The 26,483-nt window shown below is 45.4% G+C and overlaps 1 protein-coding gene across 2 annotated transcripts in view; it reads left to right on the forward strand.

Annotated features, from left to right (window-relative positions):
* Positions 1-26,483, forward strand: part of grhl2b (grainyhead-like transcription factor 2b) — a 100,189-nt gene that overhangs the window by 49,633 nt on the left and 24,073 nt on the right. For both annotated transcript variants that reach the window (XM_078216730.1, XM_078216731.1), the window contains exon 8: positions 25,441-25,535. In XM_078216730.1, coding sequence (XP_078072856.1) covers positions 25,441-25,535 — 95 coding nt within the window. The remainder of the gene's footprint in view (positions 1-25,440; positions 25,536-26,483) is intronic.

Genomic DNA, 26,483 nt, shown 5'->3' on the forward strand with positions numbered 1-26,483 from the left:
GCCACCATGCTGCCCGTAAGTGCCCATTGTGACAGTACCTTTGAACTCCGCAAGGATCTATAGTTGGTTGCGTGCTGTTTCTGATCTAGAGGCTGTCTGACGGTGATAGCCACATTCATGGTGCACAATTTGAGCTCAATGCGAGTGAATGGGTTTTGAATGGGTTAAACTCGGGCCAGTGGAGTCAGCTGCCATGCATACGCTGTCAGCAGTTTGGTCATGCAATATGGAGAGGGGTATGGCTGGTAGGGGCCGACCATCTGACTTCGTACGGGGTAGGGTTGAGATGACGCAATCAGATCTACCATGAAATTATTGAATGACGGAGCAGGTCTGAGGGGCCGATTGGCCTACTCCAGCTCCTAATTAGTATGTTCGTAAAATCAGCACTACGAAGATGTAAGCAAGTGGACATATACTGAAACTCATCTAGTGGAACAGCATGAGAGATCAACCAGTAATACTTCATTTTCAATCAAAAGTTCACAAAAAATGTTCCATCTGTCCTTTAAAAGAAGTCTGCGCCAAGCTTAGACATTCAGAAAAGTGTGGGATCTCGTGCTATTCATAAATTAATGCCTGACTGACTGATGCTATAGGACTCTGACAACTCAACACAAGGTTTCTTCATGGAGTTTTGCCAAGCGATGATTGGTGCATTATAATGAGCAGAATAAATGCTCATACATTTTTCTCTCACTGAGAAGGTGCAATATTACTATCAGGACTTGCCCACAGGACGCGTGGCACAGAGTAGACCCTCGCATATCACGTACAGTATCAAATGTTGATCATGTTTTTTTTCCTAAAATCAATCCTCTTGTCACTTTAAATTGATAGAACTGCAATTTCTGACTTGAAACAAAGGCAAGCCAGTTCTGTGGGTGGGTGAGGACAGGGTAGATAGATCCTGTGCTATTACCTACTCACATTGCTGTCACTTAAACTGCTGTTGTTGATGACAGCCCAGACACGAATAGAGGTAAAGGAAGCAGTGTTACTGTTTATTTAAATTCATTCTTGGTGTGGGCATCGCTGGCTAGACGAGCATTTATTGCCCATTGCTAATTGCCCTTGAGAAGGTGATGGTGCCTTCCTGAACCACTACAGGCCACGTGGTGTAGGTACGCCCACAGTGCTGCGAAGGAGAGAGTTCTAGAATTTTGACCCAGCGACAGTGAAGGAACGGCAATATATTTCTAAGTCAGGATGGTGAGTGACTTAGAGGGGCATTTCCACGTGGTGTGTTCCCATGTATCTGCTGCCTTTGTCCTTGTTGATGGTAGTGGTTGTGAGTTTGGAGAGTGCTATCTCAGGAGCCTTGGTGAGCTCCTATAGTGCATCTTGTCGATGGTACGCACTGCTGCCATTGTTCATTGGTAGTGGAGGTAGTAAATGTTTGTGGAAGGGGTGCCAATCAAGCAGGCTGCTCTATCCTAGATATTGTTGACCTTCTTGAGTGCTGTTAGAGCTGCACTCATCCAAGCAAATTGAGTATTTTCCATCAGACTCCTGACTTTTGCCTTGGAGATAGTGGACAGAGCTTTGGAGAATCCGGAGGTGACTAACAGCTGCAGGATTCTTAGCCTCAGACCTGCTGCAGGATTCTTAGCCTCAGTGAGCGTCACATCTGTGGTGGGTAAATTGTTGGAAGGTATTTTGAGAGACAGGATCTACAGGCATTTAGAGATGCAAGGACTGATTAAGGACAGTCAGCATGGCTTTGTGAGTGGAAAATCATGTCTCACAAATTTGATTGTGTTTTTTGAAGGGGTAACCACGAAGGTAGATGAGGGCAATGCAGTTGATGTTGTCTACATGGATTTTAGCAAGGTCTTTGACAAGGTACCGCGTGGTAGGTTGTTGCATAAGGTTAAATCTCATGGGATCCAGGGTGAGGTATCTAAATGGATACAAAATTGGCATCTTGACAGAATAAGGTAAGAAGTTTAACAACACCAGGTTAAAGTCCAACAGGTTTATTTGGTAGCAAAAGCCACACAAGCTTTCGGAGTCTTAAGCCCTTCTTCAGGTGAGTGGGAATTCTGTTCACAAATAGGGCATATAAAGACACAAACTCAATTTACATGAATAATGGTTGGAATGCGAATACTTCCAGCTAATCAAGTCTTTAAGATACAAACAATGTGAGTGGAGAGAGCATCAAGACAGGCTAAAGAGATATGTACTGTCTCCAGGCAGGACAGCCAGTGAGACTCTGCAGGTCCAGGCAAGCTGTGGGGATTACAAATAGTGTGACATGAACCCAATATCCCGGTTGAGGCCGTCCTCACGTGTGCGGAACTTGTATGCGGAAGTGGAACTCCACTTCTTGACAGAAGCCAGAGGGTGGTTGTAGAGAGTTGTTTTTCAAACTGGAGGCCTGTGACCAGCGGTGTGCCTCAGGGATCAGTGTTGGGCCCACTGTTATTTGCCATTTACATTAATGATTTGGATGAGAATATAGGGGGCATAGTTAGTAAGTTTGCAGATGACACCAAGATTGGTGGCATGGTGGACAGTGAGGAAGGCTATCTCCAATTGCAGCAGGATCTTGATCAATTGGGCCAGTGGGCTGACAAATGGCAGATGGAGTTTAATTTAGACAAATGCGAGGTAATGCATTTTGGTAGATTGAACCAGGGCAGGATTTACTCAGTTAATGGTAGGGCGTTGGGGAGAATTATAGAACAAAGACATCTAGGGATACATGTTCATAGCTCCTTGAAAGTGGAGTCACAGGTGGACAGAATGGTGAAGAAGGCATTTGACATGCTTGGTTTCATCGGTCAGAACATTGAATACAGGAGTTGGGACGTCTTGTTGACGTTGTACAAGACATTGGTAAGGCCACACTTGGAATACTGTGTGCAATTCTGGTCACCCTATTATAGAAAGGATATTATTAAACTAGAAAGAGTGCAGAAAAGATTTACTAGGATGCTACCGGGACTTGATGGATTGAGTTATAAGGAGAGGCTGAATAGACTGGGACTTTTTTCTCTGGAGCGTAGGAGGCTGAGGGGTGACCTTATAGAGGTCCATAAAATAATGAGGGGCATAGACAAGATAGATAGTCTATATCTTTTCCCAAAGGTAGGGGAGTCTAAAACTAGAGGGCATAGGTTTAAGGTGAGAGGGGAGAGATACAGAAGTGTCCAGAGGGGCAATTTTTTCACACACAGGGTGGTGAGCGTCTGGAACAAGCTGCCAGAGGTAGTAGTAGAGGCGGGTACAATTTTATCTTTTAAAAAGCATTTAGATAGTTACATGGGTAAGATGGGTATAGAGGGATATGGGCCAAATGTGGGCAATTGGGATTAGTTTAGGGGTTTCAAAAAAAAAGGGTGGCATGGACAAGTTGGGCCGAAGGGCCTGTTTCCATGCTGTAAACCTCTATGACCTGCTCTTGTAGCTCCCCACTTTCCAACTTCAATGTCTTGATGCCGTTTTTAATTTTTTGTCCACTATAAAATCCACCTTGTTGTCTCTCTGATAGACAGTAAGTTATTCCTTTACAATTGGGAATGCGGACAGTTCAGGCGCACAAATTAGCATCTATCAGAGACTGGAGGGGGGTGGTTAGCGGGAGGTTGAAAGGAAGCTTGATCTTTATGGCGCATGACACACCTCGCAGTTAATTTATTCTGAGAGCAGCAGAGCAGCAGCTTATATTGTTGTGGGTTTGTAACGATCAGAGAATACAATCTGTGGCAGCAAAAGTAAAAACCTTTCAACTGTGTCCTGATTTTGAGAACTTACTTCATCTTTATCCTCGAGAGTTGAACGATAATTAGCGCTTGTTTTCAAGTGTTGGACAGCTTAGTGGCTGAATAATAATTTATACAATATTCTGGAAATCTCCTGCCCACTTCCCATCACCATAGCTTTTGCTTTCCCTGCTCTTTTAATTTTAATTGGCTTTTACGCTCTTAGTGTTATGTTTCCTGTTTTAAAGACTGACTTTGTACCACAGAATTACCAGAGAAGTAATTTGTCATACAGGTTGGAATGGTATCCCTTTGACCTCTGATGTGTGCTGTTAGTTAACCTTGGGTTTGAGATACGTCAACATAGGCTCCAGTATAATGCAGATATTATTCTCAGGGGCTTTAATTGTGATCCCCCCCCCCCCCCCCCCCCCCCCCCACCTTCACATGTGACTCCCTCCCCACCCTGCTATTGACGCACGCTACTTTGGGCTACACATGAAGAGTACCTTTTGACACTTTGTACTGTATTACAAAATAAGTCACAGCTCTCAATGGAGGAGGGAAGGAAAGGGAAAAGTACTGGGGTGGGGGAACAGGGTAAAGGGAGCTCCTTATGCAGTGCCTCATTCTGTTTGAGCCATATTGTTTGCAAGATGCCACCTATGTCTCTACATGCCAGAGATGTGTGCTTCCAACTACATGTTTCAACAAGCTGCTTCATATTATGACATGACTCAGTCCAACATGACTTCATCCATCCAAAAAGTTTGCATGAACATATCAGTTTAAACTTGTATTGGAGTCAGACACACACACACACACACATACACACACACACCCTACCTCACTTGTAACAGTGAGGTAGGATTAAGGAGCTAAAGTTCTGAAGTCCAACCCGACCCACTGCCATGCAACTGTACCAGTCAGGATCAGTTAACTCTGCATGTACCCAAGAGCTTTTTTGGTGCAACGGTTTAACTGATTTGCTTTGTAAACTTTCTAGAGCCACGTGGTTGAAATTTTAAGCCATACTAAAAGTTTATTTATTAGTCACAAGTAGGCTTACATTAACAGTGCAATGAAGTTACTGTGAAAATCCAGTTATGCTAATAGCCAATTATTTTTTTTAGTGGACCTGATTAAATTGTCCAGTAGCAGTGAAGTTTATTTTCTTTGCAAGTCCGTCCCAAAATGTAATTGATATTTAATTGCTCTGAGCAGCATTTTTGAATTGTATGTAAATGCGGTTCCTAATGCTCCAACATAACACCTTGTTAAACTATTGTATTGGGAGACCCATGCTTATCGCTCAAGAGGAACAGTGACTAAGGTGCCGACTTATTCTCAGAATAAAACATCTATGGAGGTTTTCTCCTCTTGCACTGTTGATGAGTTCTTGCTTGGTGGTAAATCCTTCATTAAGTTTTGGGTTTTGAATTAATCCTTGTCAACATTCATTCCAGACAGGAGTGTGCAGAGACTAGACTGATGTTCCATGGCAAATTTCCTTGGGGTTCTGCCAACGACGGTTTTCTATCTTCCATCAGTAATTTTTATATATTTGCGAAGTATATTTTAGCAATTGCAACTGCTTTACTGTGCTATAGGATGTAGTCCTACTGCCGACAAGAATGTGGGCAGATTCTTTGATCTGTGATGAGGCAGGTGATGGAAACTTGGTCTTGGATATTAATCGAACTATAATTGTTCAAGGAATGACATAGGATCTGGGCATTCTGTGTGGCCTTTGGTACATTTTTAGTTTTGCATCATCCCATTTGTGGCATGCATAAGATGGACATTTTGATTTATAAAAAACACAGGGCCTAGAAAAAATGGGCGCTGTTTCAACTCCCGTCAACACTTACCTGAGGTTCTCTGCACTGACTGTTTCGCTGATCCATGTATTGGGGCTCACTGCATAACATCTAACGGGTCTCATGCCTCAGCATTCAGGCAGGGGGGGCATGACGTTCACTGTCATTTGCTCTGTCAAAACTGGTTGAGGCTCAATTTCTAGGCCTGTGTCTGTTCCATGAACCAACCTAGGCTCCGTGCTCGAGCTCCTGGGCGGGATTTTACAACCTCGCTCGGGCGAGACCGGAATTTCCCGCCCGAGGTCAATGGAGATTTCTGTTATCGGACCCTGCCCCATGCCGATTCTATGGTGAGCGAGGTGGTAGAGATCCGGCCCTTGTATCAGTCAGCTAGTAATAGATCCGGAGACTTCAGCACACAATCCAGGCTGGCACTTCAGTCCCGCACTGGGAGCATTCAGCACTAAATCAGGTGCTATCTATTGAATGGGGCACAAAACCAGGCTCAGTTAGGGGGAGGGGGGTGGGGTTGATGTTTGCATATGTTTGTCATTCCAGGGACCAATGAGCAAATTTCTGAAACATGAGGGGTGGGATTGTCCCAAAAAAATTCCAAGTGTCGAACTCGCGTAAAAACTGCAGTAAATCCCACTGGTTTTTTTCAGCGAGATTTTCAAAATGAATCTCCCACACTCTCTGCACTGCAGAGTGCACGAGTGTGAATCTAATTTAAAATCTGTGAGCGGGGTCTATTCCTGCTGGAGAGGCCGGCAGCCGAGCGGGGCCGCTGCGCATGTGCTGAGATCAGCACTGCCCCGCACTGCTGGCGTCCCAATCGCTGGCCAGCTCGATCGCTGTCCAGCTCCATGACCCTGCATTGCTGGCACACAGACACCCCCAAGGCACTGATTGCGGGCCAATCTCGATGCCCGCCTCCCCCTCAACCCTCTCAAACTGGCAGCCCCAATCGCTGGCCCCTCTTCCTCTGTCACTGCCACATGCAGAGTGGCAGTTGGACCCCCACACCCACCGAATGCCCCATTAGGCTCCGATGCCCGGTTGGCAGTGCCACTTTGCCCCTTATGCAGTGTCGGGGGCCAGGCTAGTACTGCCACGCTGGCAATGCCCAGGGGACCCCTTACCCCGACCTCCTGAAGGGCCTCCATGGCCCCCCCCCGTCACTCCAGCGGGGTTGGGCTGTCAGCTCCTCACTAGTGGGAAGCTATTGTAAACCCCACTGGAGGGAACCACTCCTGGTGGGGGAGGAGATTCTAACGGGCCCGAGACTTCAGCCCCGGGCCCGCTAATTACATTTAAATGAGTATTTGAATACATTATACAGCTCCGTGTCGATTTCTGGCGCAGAGCTGACGGTGCCGTAAATCCAGTGGCTGGAGACTCTGGGAAGCCCGCGACACGGCCCCCGCCGGTGGAGCGGCACGGCCTCCGCCGGTGGAGCGGCACGGCCTCCGCCGGTGGAGCGGCACGGCCTCCGCCGGTGGAGCGGCACGGCCTCCGCCGGTGGAGCGGCACGGCCTCCGCCGGTGGAGCGGCACGGCCTCCGCCGGTGGAGCGGCACGGCCTCCGCCGGTGGAGCGGCACGGCCTCCGCCGGTGGAGCGGCACGGCCTCCGCCGGTGGAGCGGCACGGCCTCCGCCGGTGGAGCGGCACGGCCTCCGCCGGTGGAGCGGCACGGCCTCCGCCGGTGGAGCGGCACGGCCTCCGCCGGTGGAGCGGCACGGCCTCCGCCGGTGGGGCGACACGGCCCCCGCCGGTGGAGCGGCACGGCCCCCGCCGGTGGAGCGACACGGCCTCCGCCGGTGGAGCGGCACGGCCTCCGCCGGTGGAGTGGCACGGCCTCCGCCGGTGGAGTGGCACGGCCTCCGCCGGTGGAGTGGCACGGCCTCCGCCGGTGGAGTGGCACGGCCTCCGCCGGTGGAGTGGCACGGCCTCCGCCGGTGGAGTGGCACGGCCTCCGCCGGTGGAGTGGCACGGCCTCCGCCGGTGGAGTGGCACGGCCTCCGCCGGTGGAGTGGCACGGCCTCCGCCGGTGGAGTGGCACGGCCTCCGCCGGTGGAGTGGCACGGCCTCCGCCGGTGGAGTGGCACGGCCTCCGCCGGTGGAGTGGCACGGCCCCCGCCGGTGGAGTGGCACGGCCCCCGCTGGTGGAGTGACACGGCCCCCGCTGGTGGAGTGACACGGCCTGGGAGAATCGCCCCCACGGTTTGGGACAAAAATTAACTGAATTTTTTTTTTGAAAGAGTTGCGGTTTTAGAGAAAGAAACAATTGCTGAAGAAAAGTACAGCAATGTCATAGCAATAAATTGTTAAGTTTAAAAAGAGTAAGTAATAAAAATAATTAGTGTGTGAGTGAGTGCGTGCATTTGTGTTGGTGTGGACTTTAGTAAAGCCTTCGATAAGGTTCCTCATGATACAGAGGGTGAAGTCATGTGGGATCCGAGGAGAGCTGGCAAGATGGATAGAAAACTTGCTTGGGCACAGAAAGCAGAGGGTAGCAGTGGAAGGGTACTTTTCTAACTGGAGGTCTGTTCCACAAGGATCAATGCTGGGATCTCTGTTGTTTGTAATATATAAAAATGATTTGGAGGAAAATGTAAGTGGTCTGATTGGGTGGGGTCACAGAGAGGCCTGCACTAAACCAATTTACCTCAATCTACCTCTTCAAAAGGACATGGAACTACTTGGAGAAGTTCAGGAGTGTTCTCTGGTTCAGCCAATGTTATTCCATCAACCAATATTGGTAAAACATTTTCTAGTCATTTATCTCATTGCTGTTTAAGGAAAGATTGGATGGGTTAGTGTTGTTTTCTTTGGAACCAAGGAGATCGAGAGGAGAGCTCATTGAAGTTTATAAAATTATGAGGGGCCTAGATAGAGTGGATTGGAGGACCCTATTCCCCTTGGCTGAGGGTCCAAAACCAGAGGATATCAATTTTGGCTAGAGGGCTTAGAAAGGAAAATTTTCACCCAAAGGGTGGTGCAGATCTGGAACTCACTGCTTGAAAAGAGGCAGAAATCCTCAGAATATGTGTTGGCCGTGCACTCGAAGTGCTGTAACCTACAGGGCTGCAGGTCAGGAGCTGGAAAGTGGGATTAGGCTGGATGGTTGTGCGTCAGCCATCACAGGCACAGAGGGGGTTAAATGACCTCCTTGTGCGCTGTAAGTTTCTCAGATTCGATAACCTTTCTAGGTGTGAATTATATTTCTCCGCATTTGAAAAGTGACCACACTTCAAATGTGCTTCATTAGCTGTGGAACTTTGTAGGATGTCATGAAAAGCATGTGTTTCTTTTTCTTTAAATCTTATATCATAGAAATCATAGAAACCCTACAGTGCAGAAGGAGGCCATTCGGCCCATCGAGTCTGCACCGACCACAATCCCACCCAGGCCCTCCCCCCACATATTTTACCCGCTAATCCCTCTAACCTACACATCCCAGGACTCTAAGGGGCAATTTTTCAACCTGGCCAATCAACCTAACCCGCACATCTTTGGACTGTGGGAGGAAACCGGAGCACCCGGAGGAAACCCACGCAGACACGAGTAGAATGTGCAAACTCCACACAGACAGTGACCCGAGCCGGGAATCGAACCCGGGACCCTGGAGCTGTGAAGCAGCAGTGCTAACCACTGTGCTACCGTGCCGCCCCTATACTTGCTCATCTTCTGGTAGATTTCCATATTAAACACATTGCCATGTGCTTAATGTGCAAGAAAATGGCAAATATGTTCTATGATAGTGACCCTCAGTGATGTGAACTTTCTGTGCACTGCTTCCAGCTGTTGAGCTTTGAGCTTGTTTCTCGGTGACCAGACCTGAGCAAAGTTCTTGGTCTGCCCAGAGTGCTGCACAGCTTGATTATAATTTCCCCACGTTATACTCTACTCCTTGCCCATCCGGTTCAACATTCCATTAGCTTCATTGATTGCCGCTTTGCATGGGTTGTAGACATTTCGTATTGAATCTACTAAGATTCTTGAATCTCATCCAGTTCTATGCGAAACTAATTCTGATGCCATCTGGGAAGTATTTGCATTGCCCATTTCCCCTTCCTGTGTGTAGCTCTTTGAAATTGATTGAATCTCTCATTGTTTGGGAGGGACTGGAATGGATGTGGGAGAAGAAGTTTTGATATCTTTATTACTTGGAAATGCTGAAAGCCAGGACGTTTCTGGCCTTAGTTCTAGACACAATCATGGCAATGTTGTGCTATGTAATGAGCATTCCCATCATCTTGCATAAAAGCAAAAGATGTTGACGCCAACACAATCATGGGAATGGAATTTTTCAAATTCATTTATGGAATGTAGATGTTGCTGGCTCGGCCCATCCCTAATTGCCATTGAGAAGGTGATAGTGTGCTGCGTTCTTGAACTGCCATGATGTGGAGATGAACTTCTTGAACTGCTGCAGTCCCTTAGGTGTAGCTGCACCCACAGTGCTGTTAGAGAGGGAGTTCCAGGATTTTGACCCAGCGACAGTGAAGGAACGGCAAAATATTTCCAAGTCAGGATGGTGAGTGACTTGGAGTTAGTGGTGTTCCCCAGGTATCTGCTGCTCTTGTCCATCTAAATGGTAGTGGTCATGGGTTTGGAAGGTGCTGCCTAAGGAACCTGCAGTGCATCTTATAGATGGTACACATGGCTGTCTCTGTTCATCAGTGGTGGAGGGAGTGAATGATTGTGGAAGGGCTACCAATCAAGCAGGCTGCTTTGTCCTGGATGGTGTCAAGCTTCTTGAGTGGTGTTGGAGCTGCACTCATCCAGGCAAGTAGAAAGTATTCCATTACACTCCTGACTTGTGCCTTGTAGTTGGTGGACAAGCTTTGGGGAGTCAGGAGGTGTGTTACCTGCTGCAGGATTCCTAGTCTTTGACCTGATCTGGTGGCCACAGTATTTATATGGCTAGTCCAGGTCAGTTTCTGGTCAATGGCAACCCCCTGGACGTTGATGAGGACAGAATAATATTTTAAAAATTAGTTTAAAAAGTTGTGAGAGGGCGAATCACCATCTAGTATCATTTGTTCATGGGAAATGCATTGAAAATATGATTTATCATTCATGGGAGTCCATGACAACAATGAAAGTCTGTCTTGGCAGCTTGCCAACAGACTTTTAAAAACAAAAAACCTGCAGTATTCCAAAACTAAATAACAACACGGGAATTATAGTGGTAACGAACAGGAGAGAAAACACCTCATTTTATTTCTCAGAAAGATGAATTAACTAGAATACCTGCTGGATTGTGTATTTTAAAGGAAGGTTTCTGCCCTATTCAGTTTTCAGATCACATTGAGTTTATCTGAAAGGGTTTAAAGTGCACTTGATTTGTTTAACAGTGTTTGCTCTTTTTGTTATTTAGGAACCCTATTGAACCTTTGTGACCGTAGCCATGCTGTGCTGTTTAACTTCCATTAATTAGATCTTTGTTTATTTACACAACCACTAACCAATCAATCATGTACTAGGTAGCTAAATATGTTTTAAATGTCTTTTATTGGTTATTTATTTCCTATTGCTGATAGTGCAGGCCCAGTCAGATGTCCCAAATGTTTGATTAATGTATATTTGGTAACCATTTTCCAAATTAAAAAAGTAGTTAACTTCGGATAAATGGATAGCTAATCCATACATCAAACCCCAGGAACACCTTAATTTAAAGAGCTAAGGTGCATATTCAATAGAATCCCTACAGTGCAGAAGGAGTCCATTCAGCCCATTGAATCTGCACCGACTCTCTGACAGAGCATCTTACTCAGGCCCTCTCCACCACCCTATCCCCGTAATCCCACACATTTATCATGGCTAAGCCACCAACTGTACATCTTTGGACACTAAGAGGTAATTGAGCATGACCAATCCACCTAATGCACATCTTTGGACTGTGGGAGGAAACTGGAGCACCCGGGGGAAACCCATGCAGACATGGGGAGAACGTGCAAACTCCTCACAGACAGTTGCCACTGTGCACCCCACAGCAGGGGTTATGCAGTGGTGATGCTGCCCAAGCAATCTTGCTGATGGACGTTGAGGTTTCCCATCTCAACTACATTCTGTACTCCTGTTTCTTCCAAGCTGTGTTCAACATGGAGGAGCCCTCATTCAACAGTTGAGGGTGGATGTAGTTGATGATCAGCAGGATTCCTTGCCCATATTTGACCTGATGCCATGAGGTATCATGGGGTCCAAAGCCAATGTTGAAAACTCCCAGGGCAACTCCCTTTTAATTACGTGCCTCTGTGCCCACTTCTGGTGGAGACTTCTTCCTGTGTTCACCCCAGTCCAACGCCGGCATCTCCACATCATGTTTGCCAATGGGACAGGATAGTAACCAGGGATGGTGATGAATGAAGTCTAGGTCATTGGCCATGACATATGATTTGTTGAGTAGGAAGACTATGTTAGACTGTTGAGTGATTTTTCTGTGGGACAGCTGTCCCACCTTTGAAGCAAGTCCCCTGATGTTAGCACATTACAAGGTCAACTGGACAGATGTGCCTTGGTCTTTTCCAGTGCCTTAGTCGATGCGAGCTGATCCTCACTCAACTTTGCTGCAGCGGATTAATATAACTGAGACCTTTTCAGAGGGTAATTGAGAATTAACCATATTGCTGTGAGTCTGGAGTCATGTCTGGATTAGACTGAGTAAAGGCATCAGATCTCCATCCCTGAAACACGAGTGAACCAGACAAGTTTTTAATGACAATCAATAGTTTTTATTATTGACAATCATTATTCCTGAGGCTTGCTTTTTATTCGAGATTTATTCATTAAATTTAAATTCCCCCATGTTGGGATTTGAGCATGAGTACTGGTATCTGGCTCACATAAAAGAACTCTGCCGCTGTTCTGTCATCACCAATGCTGTGGAGTTCTGTGGACCTGGTTGCCTCAGGTATTGGTTCATTAAGCCAATCAAAGGCTTGGACACTTACTGCTTCCTGAGGTGGGGGGGTTTCATGTCCCAACACCTTGCGGCTGAGTCTTCTTCCTTGTGGCCGGTTTTAGAAAATGCCATCTGCAGGTTTGTTGATCGAGCAGAAGGAACGCAGTCATGTGAGGTTTCTTTTGCATTCAACTCTATGGTACGATTGCCTGGAAAGTGTGGTTCTTAGGCTGGCAACACCCTGCCCATTCTTTGTGAAGTCTTTTCAAGTGAGCTTGAGCACTGAGGGAGCACCTGTGTTTGTGCATAGCGCAGCACCACAAACACTGAAGGGCTGAGGTTCAATCCAGGTGCAGAGCTGGTTTGCCCTTCCAGCAGTGCTTGCCAGTTACTTACTGAGTTGCCTTCATCAGGGCCTCTAGAATGCAGTGGAATCTTGGGGTCAATCCCTACCCAATTCCTGAATCACATTACTAAACTTATTTTTACATTTAGAAAATTTAATGGCTCTTTATTGAAAAATGCATTATAAAATTAAAGGTTTACTCAACTATAATTAAAATTAAGCATAACTGGCCATTATTGTGCGTACATAAATATATATTGTACTTTATAAAGAAAAGCACTGTTTTGCCACCAACTTCCTTACAGAGGAAAGCAAAGTTTAAAATTAACTTTGATTCAGAAGATGCTATTAGATGCAACATAATGCTTTTCCACAGATTAAACTACCATTAAAACCTACCTTTAAATAAAACTTTTGACAGGGCAGCATTAGGCAGCAGTAAGACACCCCTTCAAGTTATCGAGCCCTCCGAGTCAGTGTAGCTATATCTGGAGGAGCTCTGTCCTGCATGCCTGAAATTCTCCATGGGGTTCCCTTATTTCCAAATTCATTTATATGAGGTGCATCTATGTCTGCTGCTTACGAAGAAGATACCTGTAGCCTTGGACTCGGGCAGGAACTCAGTATGGTGGGATATCATGCTTTCGTGTATATTACCAGGCAATCTAACACTCATGCTAAGCCAATTGCTCAATTTGGTATAGTGACAATCCCTAACCCTAAGAGAAGACATTCTTCGAACAAGGTACATGTTAGGGTAGCGATTCTGTGGCCGTACATAAATCTCTCAGTTGATTCCAAGGATATTGAATTGTGGAACACTTACAAGCCTTGGCTATCCTTTAAATGTATCATTGTTATCAATTAAACGTTACAGCGTTAGCTTTGTTTTTTTTACCGGTTTCCGCCACTTTGAAGGTGTGAACTTGTAATGACTTCAATCAGGTCATTGAAGTTGGCCTATTGCAGTATGAACTCCCTGATTAAGGATCCAATTGATGGGCCAATCAGGGAGTTCATACTCCAATAGGCTAACCTATTGGTCTGATTGAAGTCATTACAGAACTGCTGTTGGGTTACAGGAAGCAAAGGCAGGAATTTTCTCATGGAATCGGGTGGGGGCCCAGGGATTCTGAAAGAGAAGCATCAGACCGGCTCCCCGATGTGTTCCTGTCTCTGGCCACTTTTCCCAAGGTTGGGTTGGGTGCCTCAGGTACTAGTTTATTAAGCCAATCAAAGGTATTGGACAGGCCTGGCAGCAGTGGAATGGCCAGTGAAAGCCAATGAGATACCATGTAACCAGCATTTTCATAGCACAATGGCAATTTGCTGGAGGTGAACTCTACCCCTACCATGTTTGCAACTCTCCTCCTCATTAGAAGAAAGCAGGAGGTCTAAGACCATAATTTGAGTTTAAAGAAGATTTTATGCAGCACCTCTGCAGGAAAATGCAGTCATTTGAAGATCATGCCATTACTGATTAATCTCCAAGATGTTATTTCCCAATACTTATAGGATACAGTATCCATCATTAGGTAAGTGCCCCCATCTTGTGGTGCCCTCTCACTCTGTCTGAGCACCACTCCCCTCTCTCAGTGGAGTGGATGGTCAGCCCTCCCTTCAGCCTCTCCGATGGACTCTCCCATAACATTATGCCACCCACCATAACTATTTTGATGGAGAATGTAGAGTGGAACTATAAATTGGCCACTACCTGAAAAATTAGGCCAATGGGCATGATGCCAATGTCCTTTCAATGACGTTGTTATGGTTTGGTGATGTCAATTATGTTAAGTTAAGGGAAACAGGTGGAAGATGGGCGACTGGCCAGTTGTGTGTTGTAGTAGTCAAGCCGAGAGATAACAAAGGCAGTGATGAGGGTTTCAGCAGCACAATAACTGGGATTTGGGGTTACTTGGGTAATGTTACAGCGGTGGAAACTAGCAGTCTTGGCGTTGGTCAGATGGTTGCCTTGGAGACAGTTACAACACCAAGGTTTCTCACAGTCAGTTCTGCCTCAGGCAGTTGCGAAGAAGATTCCACCCATTGTGTTTTCAGATGATATTAAGGGGTAGCATGAGAAATACATGAAATAACATGAAATATAGCACCTTTCCCAACCCCTGAAATTCTCAAAGCATTTCACACCCAATGTAATGCCTAGTACAGTCACCGATGTAATATTAGAGAACACAGCAAACAACTTACACGCAGTGAGATCAGGCAAATGGCCAGATAATTTGGGTTAGTGATGTTTTCGAAGGGATAAAAATTGTGCTGGAATACTTGCCTGTTCTTCTTCAAAGTAAGAAGTTTAACAACACCAGGTTAAAGTCCAACAGGTTTATTTGGTAGCAAAAGCCACACAAGCTTTCGAGGCTCTGAGCCCCTTCTTCAGGTGAGTGGGAATTCTGTTCACAAACAGAACTTATAAGACACAGACTCAATTTACATGAATAATGGTTGGAATGCGAATACTTACAACTAATCCAGTCTTTAAGAAACAAAACAATGGGAGTGGAGAGAGCATCAAGACAGGCTAAAAAGATGTGTATTGTCTCCAGACAAGACAGCCAGTGAAACTCTGCAGGTCCACGCAACTGTGGGAGTTACAAATAGTGTGACATAAATTCTGATTCTAGGATCAGAATTAGAATTTATGTCACACTATTTGTAACTCCCACAGTTGCGTGGACCTGCAGAGTTTCACTGGCTGTCTTGTCTGGAGACAATACACATCTTTTTAGCCTGTCTTGATGCTCTCTCCACTCCCATTGTTTTGTTTCTTAAAGACTGGATTAGTTGTAAGTATTCGCATTCCAACCATTATTCATGTAAATTGAGTCTGTGTCTTATAAGTTCTGTTTGTGAACAGAATTCCCACTCACCTGAAGAAGGGGCTCAGAGCCTCGAAAGCTTGTGTGGCTTTTGCTACCAAATAAACCTGTTGTACTTTAACCTGGTGTTGTTAAACTTCTTACTGTGTTTACCCCAGTCCAACGCCGGCATCTCCACATCACTTCTTCAAAGTGCCACAGCATCTTTAATATCCACTTGAGGGTGATGTTTAGGTTCCATTTGGAAGATGTTACTCTGCTGAAGTGTGAGCCTGAAATAGTGCTTGAATCCATGACCCTGTTGAGTTGAAAATGCCTCTACTGAACCAAGACTGACAGCAGAAATTAAATTGTACCTTGTGCCACTTTGGAAACTATGGCTCACTTACACATTGATCGCAAGTTCATTGCAGTGGAGAAAGGCCATTCAGCACATCTGAATTCATCCAAATTCTTTCACGTTGTACTATCCAATTCTTTCTTAATCAGTCCCACCATGTGGGTGGCACAGTGGTTAGCACTGCTGCCTCACAGTGCTAGGGACCTGAGTTCAATTCCAGCCTCAGGTGACTGTGTGGAGTTTGCACATTCTCCACGTGTCTATGTGGGTTTCCTCCACGTGCTCTGGTTTTCTCCCACAGTCCAAAGATGTGTGGGTTAGGTGGATTGGCCATGATAAATCACCCCTTAGTATCAGGGGGATTAGCATGATAGATATTGGGATTATGGGGATAGGGCCTGGGTGGGATTGTTGTCAGAACAGGCTCATTGGTCCGAATGGCCTCCTTCTGCACTGTAGGGATTCTATGATTCCATCTGGATATCCATTCCATGTATTGATCACTCTTGCTGATGTCAGTCTTAAATTTGCCTACTTCCATTTTGAACATGTCCCTTTGACCCACTCTACCAAGTGATTTACAGTCACTTTCTGGATTGAGCTTTTCCATTCCATGAAGTGTCTAACGACCTCTGTAAGAGCACCTCTTGAAGACTTGTTTTCCAGGATGAAACACCCAGGTTTCTCTAGACCTTGTCCTATACACCAGACCTCTGGGGCTTTTCTTGCACGGCCTCTGATGTTTGGATGTGCCCATCACGTCTCAGTAACAAGGACTGGACACATTACTCAAGTTGTAGTTTGACGAGGCATCAGGGCCAGATTTCCACAGTTGGGAAGACTTCACAGATCTTTAGAAAAAACTGGTGGGCTGCACCCAGATGCAGAAGTTTCTCTTTCCGGGAAAATCCAAATTTTCAATTTGGGGAAAAGGGGCAGGACATGATTCACTGAGGAGGGAAACCGGAACTGAGCAGGGCCATTTGAATTCAGGACTAAGTTCAAACAGATCCCATTTTAACTGTTCCAAGGGCCTTAACTGACAGCGTGGGAATCATGAATTGATGAGGTAGATGTAAACGCTCTTGAAGGGTAGGTAAAATCTGTATAACTCATGATCTGAGGATTTTTAAATGCTCCACTCTTTAATGATGTAATAAAAAACAGGCTGCAGATTTGATTTGACTTATTATTGTTGCATGAATTGGTATACAGTGAAAAGTATTGTTTCTTGCGCACTATACAGCCAAAGCATACCATTCACAGAGTACATAAGACCTTAAGATATAGGAGCATAATTAGGCCATTTGGCCCATCGAGTCTGCCCTGCCATTCAATCATGGCTGATTTGATTCTCATTCCCATTCTCCTGCCTTCTCCACATAACCCTCAATCCCTTTATTGATCAAGAACCTATCTATCTCTGTCTTAAAGACTCTCAATGACTTGGCCTCCACAGCCTTCTGTTGAAACATGGGGAGAAGGAAAGGAGAGGATGCAGCTGTCCATCAGCTTAATAAAAGACCTGTGCTGGACTGCTTTGATTGACAGGTATAGGTTAGAAAAAAAAACATTAGCACCAGTTTGTGATGTTTCTCGTTGACATTTTCCTAAGGTCTATCATTATGTCATTACGAATGCTTAGCCTAGTTTCAAAAACTACAATTGCCTCAGCGGTGGTTCTGAATTCACAGTTTGACTGACAGTTAAAAGAGTCTATTGAAGAATTAACTGTCTTTTGTATGGGATATGAAAGAAGTTTGTTTTTATAAGCGATCAGCCACTTCAGATTTTAAAATTTGGTGTTTTATAAGAAGGGGCTTTTGTCACTATCAAGTTCATAGGAGTGAGAGCTGTATTAGATTATTGGAAGCTTATTTATTTCATCTCCACATGGCTCCTGAGGTCTACCTAGGGTGGCTATTGGATGAGTGGCTATGGAGATGGCATGGAGGGGTCATTGGAGGTGAGTAGGGAGTGTGAGGGGCGAGAGCCAGAGGGCCTAAATAACTGGGCTGAAGTTCCAGAGAACTGATGTACTTCTGGGTTTGGCAGACCTGATTCCATCCCGCAGCCACTCCCACTCCCATGGAGCAAAAGTCCCATGAATGGGGGTACTTTTTATCCAGGCAGTCCACAGTTACCTTCTTGGGAGCCAATATCAGGCCCAATGTTAACTTGTGTTTTACTGTTTGGCTGTACAATTCGGCATACATTGCTGATTGATTTCTTCTACTGGTTGAGAATTGAGTCCAGCAAGGTCCTTGCCTGACTCTTTAATACCATTCACAAAGTAATTGTTATTTCGTCTGTCCTCCATGCAATTCTTTACAATTGTCTAAAATTAAGTCTGATCTTCCATTGCTCTGCAACTTGGATCATAGAAATCATAGAATCCTTACAGTGCAGAAGGAGGCCATTTGGCCCATCAAGTCTGCACTGACCACAATCCCACCCAGGCCCTATCCCTGTAACTACCACATATTTACCCTGCTAATCCCCTGACACTAGGGTCAATTTATCATGGTCAATCAACCTAACCCGCACATCTTTGGACTGTGGGAGGAAACCGGAGCACCCGGAGGAAACCCATGCAAACACGGGGAGAACATGTAAACTCCGCACAGACAGTGACCCCAGGCTGGGAATCGAACCCGGATCCCTGGCGCTGTGAGGCAGCAGCGCTAAACACTGTGCCACCATGCCGCCCCCGATCCTTTGACTCCAACCCTTTGACTAAGCAGTAAGGATATTTTGTGATTTCTGAATCCTCCACCAATTTGGTATTATCTCCAAATTTGACCAGTTTGCATTGAGCTTCTAACTCCGAATCATTGATGTAAATTCCAAATAGTGCTTCCTGGGGCATCCCAGTCTAATGCAGTTCCTCTGACATTCAGCCGCTTCTCATTCTTGCACAGGATTTGCCATTAATTTTGTTATTTTACATGAGATTGTCACTTATGCCTGAAGGTTTGTCTGTTTTGAACCACGTTTGCTGCTCAAGATTTCTGTCTCAACTATATTGGTGACTAATTTTGTGTGTGTTATCTGTGTTTATGAAGGGAATGTTGTTCATGCCTTTCTTTGTGGATACTTGGAGGAAGTAAATCATTACCTGCCCATTTGGCCTCTTAGTGCCTCCACTTTAAAATTGTCATTTTCATATTTATATCTCTCTGAGGCTTTGCCCTTCTCTTTCTCTGCAATATTCTTCAGTTCTACAACCACATCGTCCAGAAGTCTCAGAGGTTCTGGGCTTCCCGTACATCCTCCCCTATGTCCCACCATTGGCAAATGTGCCTCCTGCCATTAGACCCGATGTTCTGAGATTTCCATCCGAAACACCTTGGCCTCTAATATTTCCCTTTCCTACTTTAGCGCCTTCCTTAAAACCAACTCTTTGACCAAGCCTTCGATCAGTGTGACAAGCCCGTTTGTACCTTTGCGGCTCTTCCATCTGCTACCTTATTGCTGAAATTATACAAAGGATTTATTAGCTTTATTTTGCTCCAACAGCTATATTTATTTCTAAGTCTGTCTTTTGCGCCTCTGACAGTTTACATTATACTTGCACTCTTACCCCCTTTATGCTGAGGCTGCTTGTAACACTCATACCATTGCTGAGGTTTAACACAACCTGAGCCTGGATTGACTGTGGGGTTCTCTGTTCAGTTTCATGTTGGGTACTTCAGTTTCCAACTGAACCTTGAAGGGAATCTCAGCCTCGCCAGATTTTACTGCTGTTTCTATTCCCCTCTCTTCCCTCCATCTCTTCTGAAGATGTTGGCGCCTTGCTGGGCTCTGGCTTATAGTGTCAGGCATTCCCCAGGAGGCCATTTGTGGATTCTTCTGGCATGGGCTGCTTGGTAGCAAGTTGGAGCAGTGAACTGTGTCCTTTTAATTTCTCCTCCATAACCAAAGGATGTGAAGGCAATTTAGGGAGCCCTGTTGACGCCCTCACTGAGTTCAACTAATTTACCACAGGCCAGAGGTGAAACCACAACCATCCTGGTCTCCATGACTCCAATACACACATCCTTATTCAACTGAGCTTTCAGGAGAATCAGTGCTGAGTTTTAGTTACTGGGTACAGAGTATATCACTGACTGGGCACGTGCTGACTTTTAATAAACTGACACCTTAGTTTGTGGATAACCTGACCTGAAATGAGTGTCAGTATGAAGTACTGTAGCCTAGAGGTGGCGAGAATTCTACTTGCATCATCTACAGGCTAACCAGAAAAGGCTGTGGAGATATTTGTAAGAAGTTTAACAACACCAGGTTAAAGTCCAACAGGTTTATTTGGTAGCAAAAGCCACACAAGCTTTCGAGGCTCTGAGCCCCTTCTTCAGGTGAGTGGGAATTCTGTTCACAAACAGAACTTATAAGACACAGACTCAATTTACATGAATAATGGTTGGAATGCGAATACTTACAACTAATCCAGTCTTTAAGAAACAAAACAATGGGAGTGGAGAGAGCATCAAGACAGGCTAAAAAGATGTGTATTGTCTCCAGACAAGACAGCCAGTGAAACTCTGCAGGATATTTGTGACCACACATTTCAGCCTCTGAGCAGAAAACCCTGCTGGGAAAAAAATTTGTGATGAAAAAATTTAGCAGGACATTGCAGAGTGGAGATGGGGGTTGTATCCTGGAGCAGGTCGAGGTGGGCAATCTGCTTTCCACAGTAGTGCAAACAGTGCTTCTGATAGTCATATACTTGATCGTGTTTACCTTGCACTGATCAAGCATCAAAGCAAATGTATTCAGGAAGTTGTGGTCCTCGGGAATTGTTAACTACATTTGCTTGGCTTTGTTCAAGGTTAACGGGACCTTTCCTGATACAATCAGTTAACATGCTGTCAGCCAGGAGCAGGCTGCTTTGTTTGATCATGGGCTCATTCAGCCACAGCTCATTTGATATGGGCCACTGGGGTGGAGGTTTCTGTTTTATGTTTTGTTTTAAGGTCCTGACTTTATGCTTTCATGAAGCGATGTTTATGCCTGGCTCCTCAGTATTTAATAATATTAAATGCAATGCTTAAGCAGGGTTTCTTAATCATTGACTTGGATTTTGTAGAATAACATCCATTCTTCAATGGGTTAGTGGCTCTACGTATATTAAACTGGCTATTGCTATCAGCATGTCAAGTTATTGGGTGGGATGAGTAGAGCTACTTGTATCGATAAATATGATGGTCCTACCTTTTAGAGTCTACGCCAACTAGTCAGTGTCCAGAGTGTCTTTAAGTGGAATTGCAATACAAATTGTCCAACTCTGGGCTGAGGCCTCGCTCTATTGGACTTCCACTTTTTATAACAGATGACAAGAGTTGGGAAGTGGGATTAGGCCGGATGGCTACTTGTCTGCCGGCATAGCCACAATGGGCCGGAAGGCCACCTTCCATGCTGCAACTTCCTATGATTCCAGGAAGAGCCTTAAAGCTCACAGTGACATGGCCATTCTCTATAAAAATGTTAAACTCTTGCAAATCTGGTTGCTACAGCAGACCAACATGCTGAAGGAATGAAAGATATGCTTTTCTGAGCAGCATCACATTCTGCAGTGCACCACAAGGCAGTGCGAGCTTGGCTCAATGGTAGCACATCCATTTATGAATGAGAAGGTGTGGGATATAAAATTAATTCCAGCACTTAAACTTGGCTAATAAATCAATGCAGTGCTGCAACATTGTTTATTTTTTGATGGGAAATTAAACTGCTCGTGTGGATGTTTAAAGAAAAGACTCTAATGGCATTAGCAGGGGAGTGAAATTTCATAGCATTGTTGGCAAACAGTTATCTTGGAACCCAGTGGCCATGATCTTTTTGCTGTTGGTGGGATCTTGCTGTGCATAAATTGACTATTGCATTTTCCTACATAACGAGTGACTAGACTTCAAAAACGCTTCGTATTCCCTGTGAAGCAATTCGGCACATCTGGGAATATGATCCCTGACGACAGCACGGTCAAGGAAGGGTGTAAATACCTTGGATGTGGTTCAGAGGAAGTTTACTAGATTGATAGGGGCAGGACAGTGGTTAGCACTGCTCTCTCACAGCTCCAGGGACCCAGGTTCGATTCCTGGCTTGGGTCATTGTCTTGTGGAGTTTGCACGTTCTCCCCGTGTCTGCGTGGGTTTCCTCCGGGTGCTCCAGTTTCCTCCCACAGTCCAAAGATATGCAGATTAGGTGCATTGGCCATGCTAAATTGCCCCTTAGTGTCCCAGGATGCGTAAGTTTGAGGGATTCGCGGGGTAAATATGTGGGGTTGGGGAGATAGGGCCGAGGTGGGATTTTTGTCAGTGCACACTGGATGGGCCAAACAGCCTCCTTCTTCACTGTAGGGATTCTGAGGTCTGTCAACGGCAGAGTCACAGTTCCACAACCAAGAGAGCACAGTTATGGGGGACACGGTGACACAGTGGTTAGCGCTGTTGCCTCACAGCGCCAGGGACCCAGGTTCGATTCCTGGCTTGGGTCACTGTCTGTGTGGAGTTTGCACATTCTCCCCATGTCTGCGTGGGTTTCCTCCGAGTGCTCTGGTTTCCTCCCACAGCCCAAAGATGTGCGGGTTAGGTGGATTGGCCATGGTAAATTGCCCCTTAGTTTCAGGGGACTAGCTAGGGTAAATGCATGTGGGGATAGAGCCTAGGTGGGATTCTGGCCAGTGCATACTCGATGGACCAAATGGCCTCCTTCTGTATTGTAGAATTCTATGATACCTGGAATGAGCGGGTTGCCTTGTGAGAGAAGGTTGGAAAGGCTGGGTCTGTTTCCACTGGAATTTAGGGGGATGAGGGGTGAATTGTTTGAAGTCTATAAGATTCGGAATGGTTGGCATCGAAAGGATGTTTTCTCTTGTGGGTGAGTCCAGTACTAGGGGGCACTGTTTTGATATTGGGTGTCACCCTGATAGGACAGAGAAGAGGAGAATTTTTTTGTCTGAGGGTTGTGTGACTTTGGAACTCTACCTCAGAAAATGGGGTAAGTGGGGTCACTGAATATATTTAAGGTGAAAGTAGGCAAAGGAATCAAAGATCTCGGATAGATGGGGAATGTGGAACTCGACACAAACAGATCAGCCATGATCTTATTGAATGGTGAAGCAGGCTCAAGGGGACAAATGGTCTACTTCTGTTCCTTTTTGTATGTTTGTAAATCATCATCGACTTCAGCGGGGCTGGAAGATCCCGCTGGTGGCAAGCCGACTCTGCCATCGGATAGCGTGCCGGGATGGGGAGTGTGGTGGTGGTGCTGGAGAATCGTTTCCTTGATGTCTCAGTACATTTGCTCAGTGAGTTTATCCCAGTAAGTAATGGAGTGATGCACAACCAGCAAGGCCTTGTATATGATCTCTGGTTTGTCCTGAGTTGATTTTATCCAGGTCAGTGGTACGGCAATCAAAGATGAATTTAGTGAGCCTGTGCTCGGGGGCAGAGAAACTGGCCTGGGTCATTGTTGTTGATGTACTATCCGGCAACTCTGGTTGATAGTCATGTGGCCGGACTATCAAGATATGAAGCGATAGTGACAGTTTAAGTGAATTGGAAAAAAGCTGTGGCACATGGATTTCAATGTTGGCAAATGTGAGATTGCCCACCTTGGACTAAAATGGATAGAATAATTTCTAAATGGTGAAAAGCTAGAAAAATCGGAGGTCTGAAGACATGGGCGTCCATGTACATAAATCATGAAGATACCATGGACAGGCTGAATAAGTATTCAGAAATGCTAATGGAATGCCGGCCTTTATCATAGAAGAATCATAGAAATCATAGAAACCCTACAGTGCAGAAAGAGGCCATTCGGCCCATCGAGTCTGCACCGACCACAATCTCACCCAGGCCCTACCCCCATATCCCTACATATTTTACCCGCTAATCCCTCTAACCTACGCACCTCATAACACTAAGGGGCAATTTTACCATGGCCAATCAACTTAACCCGCACATCTTTGGACTATCTAGAGGGCTAGCTTGCAAGAGGGCAGAAATCATCCTTGAGCTATATAAATCCCTGATTGAACTGGGAGGAATTCTGGGCTTCACATCGTAGGAAGGATATTTTGACCTTGAAGGGAGTAAAGTGTAGATCTAGCAGCACAACACTCGGACTCCAGCTCCAAATTACAAGGAGAGATCACACAAACCAGGGCCATATTCCCTGGAAGTTAGAAGGTTCAGACCTGATTTGCTCTAAGTTTATTGAAGGATGCAGGGTCAATAGGGAAAATCTACATTTGCTGCCGGGGAGTCTGGGACTAGGGAGCATTGTCTAAAAAATGAGAGCCAGACCTTTCAGGAATGAAATTTGGAAACATCCGCACACACAGGCTGGGAGAGGTTTAGAATTCTCTTCCGTAAACAGCAGTTGGTCAGTTGTTCATTTCAAATCTGAGATAGATAGATTTTGGTGAACCAAAGTTATTGAGGGGTAATGGGCAAAGGTGGGTGTTTGGAGTTAGGTCGCAAATCAGCAATGCTCTCACTGAATTGTGGAACAGGCTCAAAGAGCTAAATAGGCTACTCCAGGTGCTATGTTTCTCGTATATTGAATGGACTTCCGGATAGAGGAGTGGGGGCCAATGCCCTGGAGTCATTTAAGAAACTTGATTGGAGGTTGGCAATTTAACTTGTTCCTTGAAAATAACCTTCCTCCTTTGTATTTATCTTGCGATCTTGTAATACATACAGAACCCTTTTTGTCTGAATATTGGTCTGCAGCTTTTGCAGTTCTGTGGGTTTGCATAGCATCTGCTAAATACTGCTACTGTTGAAATATGGTATCAGATGGTGGTGTAGGTAAAGTGCAATGAAAAGTAACATAATTTGCTGTTTCAGATTACTCCTTACTGAGTAAACTGGGATGTTGCCATCTAATCTGCAATGCTCAGAACAAAGGAGTACCTGTCATCATTAAACTTGAGCTTTAGGATCTTCATCCATGCTCATCCATTCAATTATTTTAAATACAAATTATACTTTCCAACTTTCTTTATAACTTGGTAAATGACATGGGCTATCACTGCCACCATTCTACTTTAAAATAAAGTGTCCTAAAACATCTTTAGTTGCTCTGAGAAGGCGGTTGGGCCATTTGAGAGGGCATTAAGATAGTATATATTGTGGGACTTCTGTCATGTGTAGTGATGGACCAGATAGCGATGACAGGTTCCCTTCCCTGATGAACATTATGGCACCAGTCATGTTTTTACAACAATCCCATGGCTTTTCTTGCACATTGCTTCAAGAGCTAGCCAGTCTCCACTACATGATGGCCATTCTATGCCCTTGAGTCTAGTTGTTGCCAGATGGTTATTCTCATTAGGGAAACACCACAGAAGATCCTGTCCTTTTTTTAGTGTCGGTCCTGACCTCATCCTCAAGTCACGCCTCTTCCTCCACAAGCTAATGCTTTTGCTCCTTTTATGGTTGATACTCATCTCTCTTTTGTTTCTAACCTCTGCAGCTGATTATAAAGAGAGCTTCAACACTATTGGAAACATTGAAGAAATTGCCTACAACGCCATTTCCTTCACATGGGACGTGAACGAGGAAGCCAAGGTGAGTTGATTTTTATAATGAATGGTCTTTGTTGATCCTGTGACTCAGTCATCTGAGTCAGAAGGTTGTGAGTTCAAGTCCCACTCCAGGACCCACAAACAATCTTGGCCATTACCCCAGTAGAGAGCTGAGGGACCTGTCAGATAGCTCACCTTTCGGGTGAGCTATTAAGCCTTTTGGGTGAGCTATTAAGCCGAGACCCTTCCTGCCCTCTCGGCCAGACAAAAAAAGAATCCCTTGATGGGATGTTGAAGAAGACCAGGGGAATTGACCCCGGTGTCTTGGCCAATATGTAGCCTTGTTTTCTTTCAGTTGTCTTGGCTGAAGCAGGAATTGGTCAGTGTGTGTCCGCTATTGAGAGGTGAGGTCATTTGGTCATCACTGCAGCAAATCTTCAAATGGAAACACAACATTCTATTAGCTGGGAATTCCCTTGGACCTGCCCCAAGCCAGAAATGCAGGAGACCCTGGTCTCCATGGGTGTATGGGATTTCCTCTGCACTTTGCAAAGTTACAACAGAATGGGAGAAGCTCAAAGGAAATCATTGTATTTAAGAGTGTTTTTAACTTTGTGTGTTGTTTTTCAATATTTGTACTCCGATCAGAATAAACTACGTGGAAAGTCATTAATCTTGAACCGAAATGTAAGCTATCGTTGCACTAGTGCTGTCAGGTATTCAATGGCTGTGATTGAGAAGTCCATCGTAAATAGAGAGGGGGTAAACTTGAAATAGAGTTGGGGAGTTCTTCCTTTTTAAGCAGGACTGATTGATTACTCTTTCTGTTAGTTTAACATTTGACAAGGAACCAATAAAGCTGGTCAGGAAATGTGATCCCATTCAGGATGATGGGAAGGGAGAAGCTGGTGGATGAACAGAAACTATAATTCTCGCTGGGCCTACAGGGCTGAAAGAGTGCCACCAGTACTCTCTGCCAGAAAATCCAAAA

This window comes from Mustelus asterias, chromosome 7, assembly GCF_964213995.1.
Source record: "Mustelus asterias chromosome 7, sMusAst1.hap1.1, whole genome shotgun sequence".
Classification (NCBI taxonomy): Eukaryota; Metazoa; Chordata; class Chondrichthyes; order Carcharhiniformes; family Triakidae; genus Mustelus; species Mustelus asterias.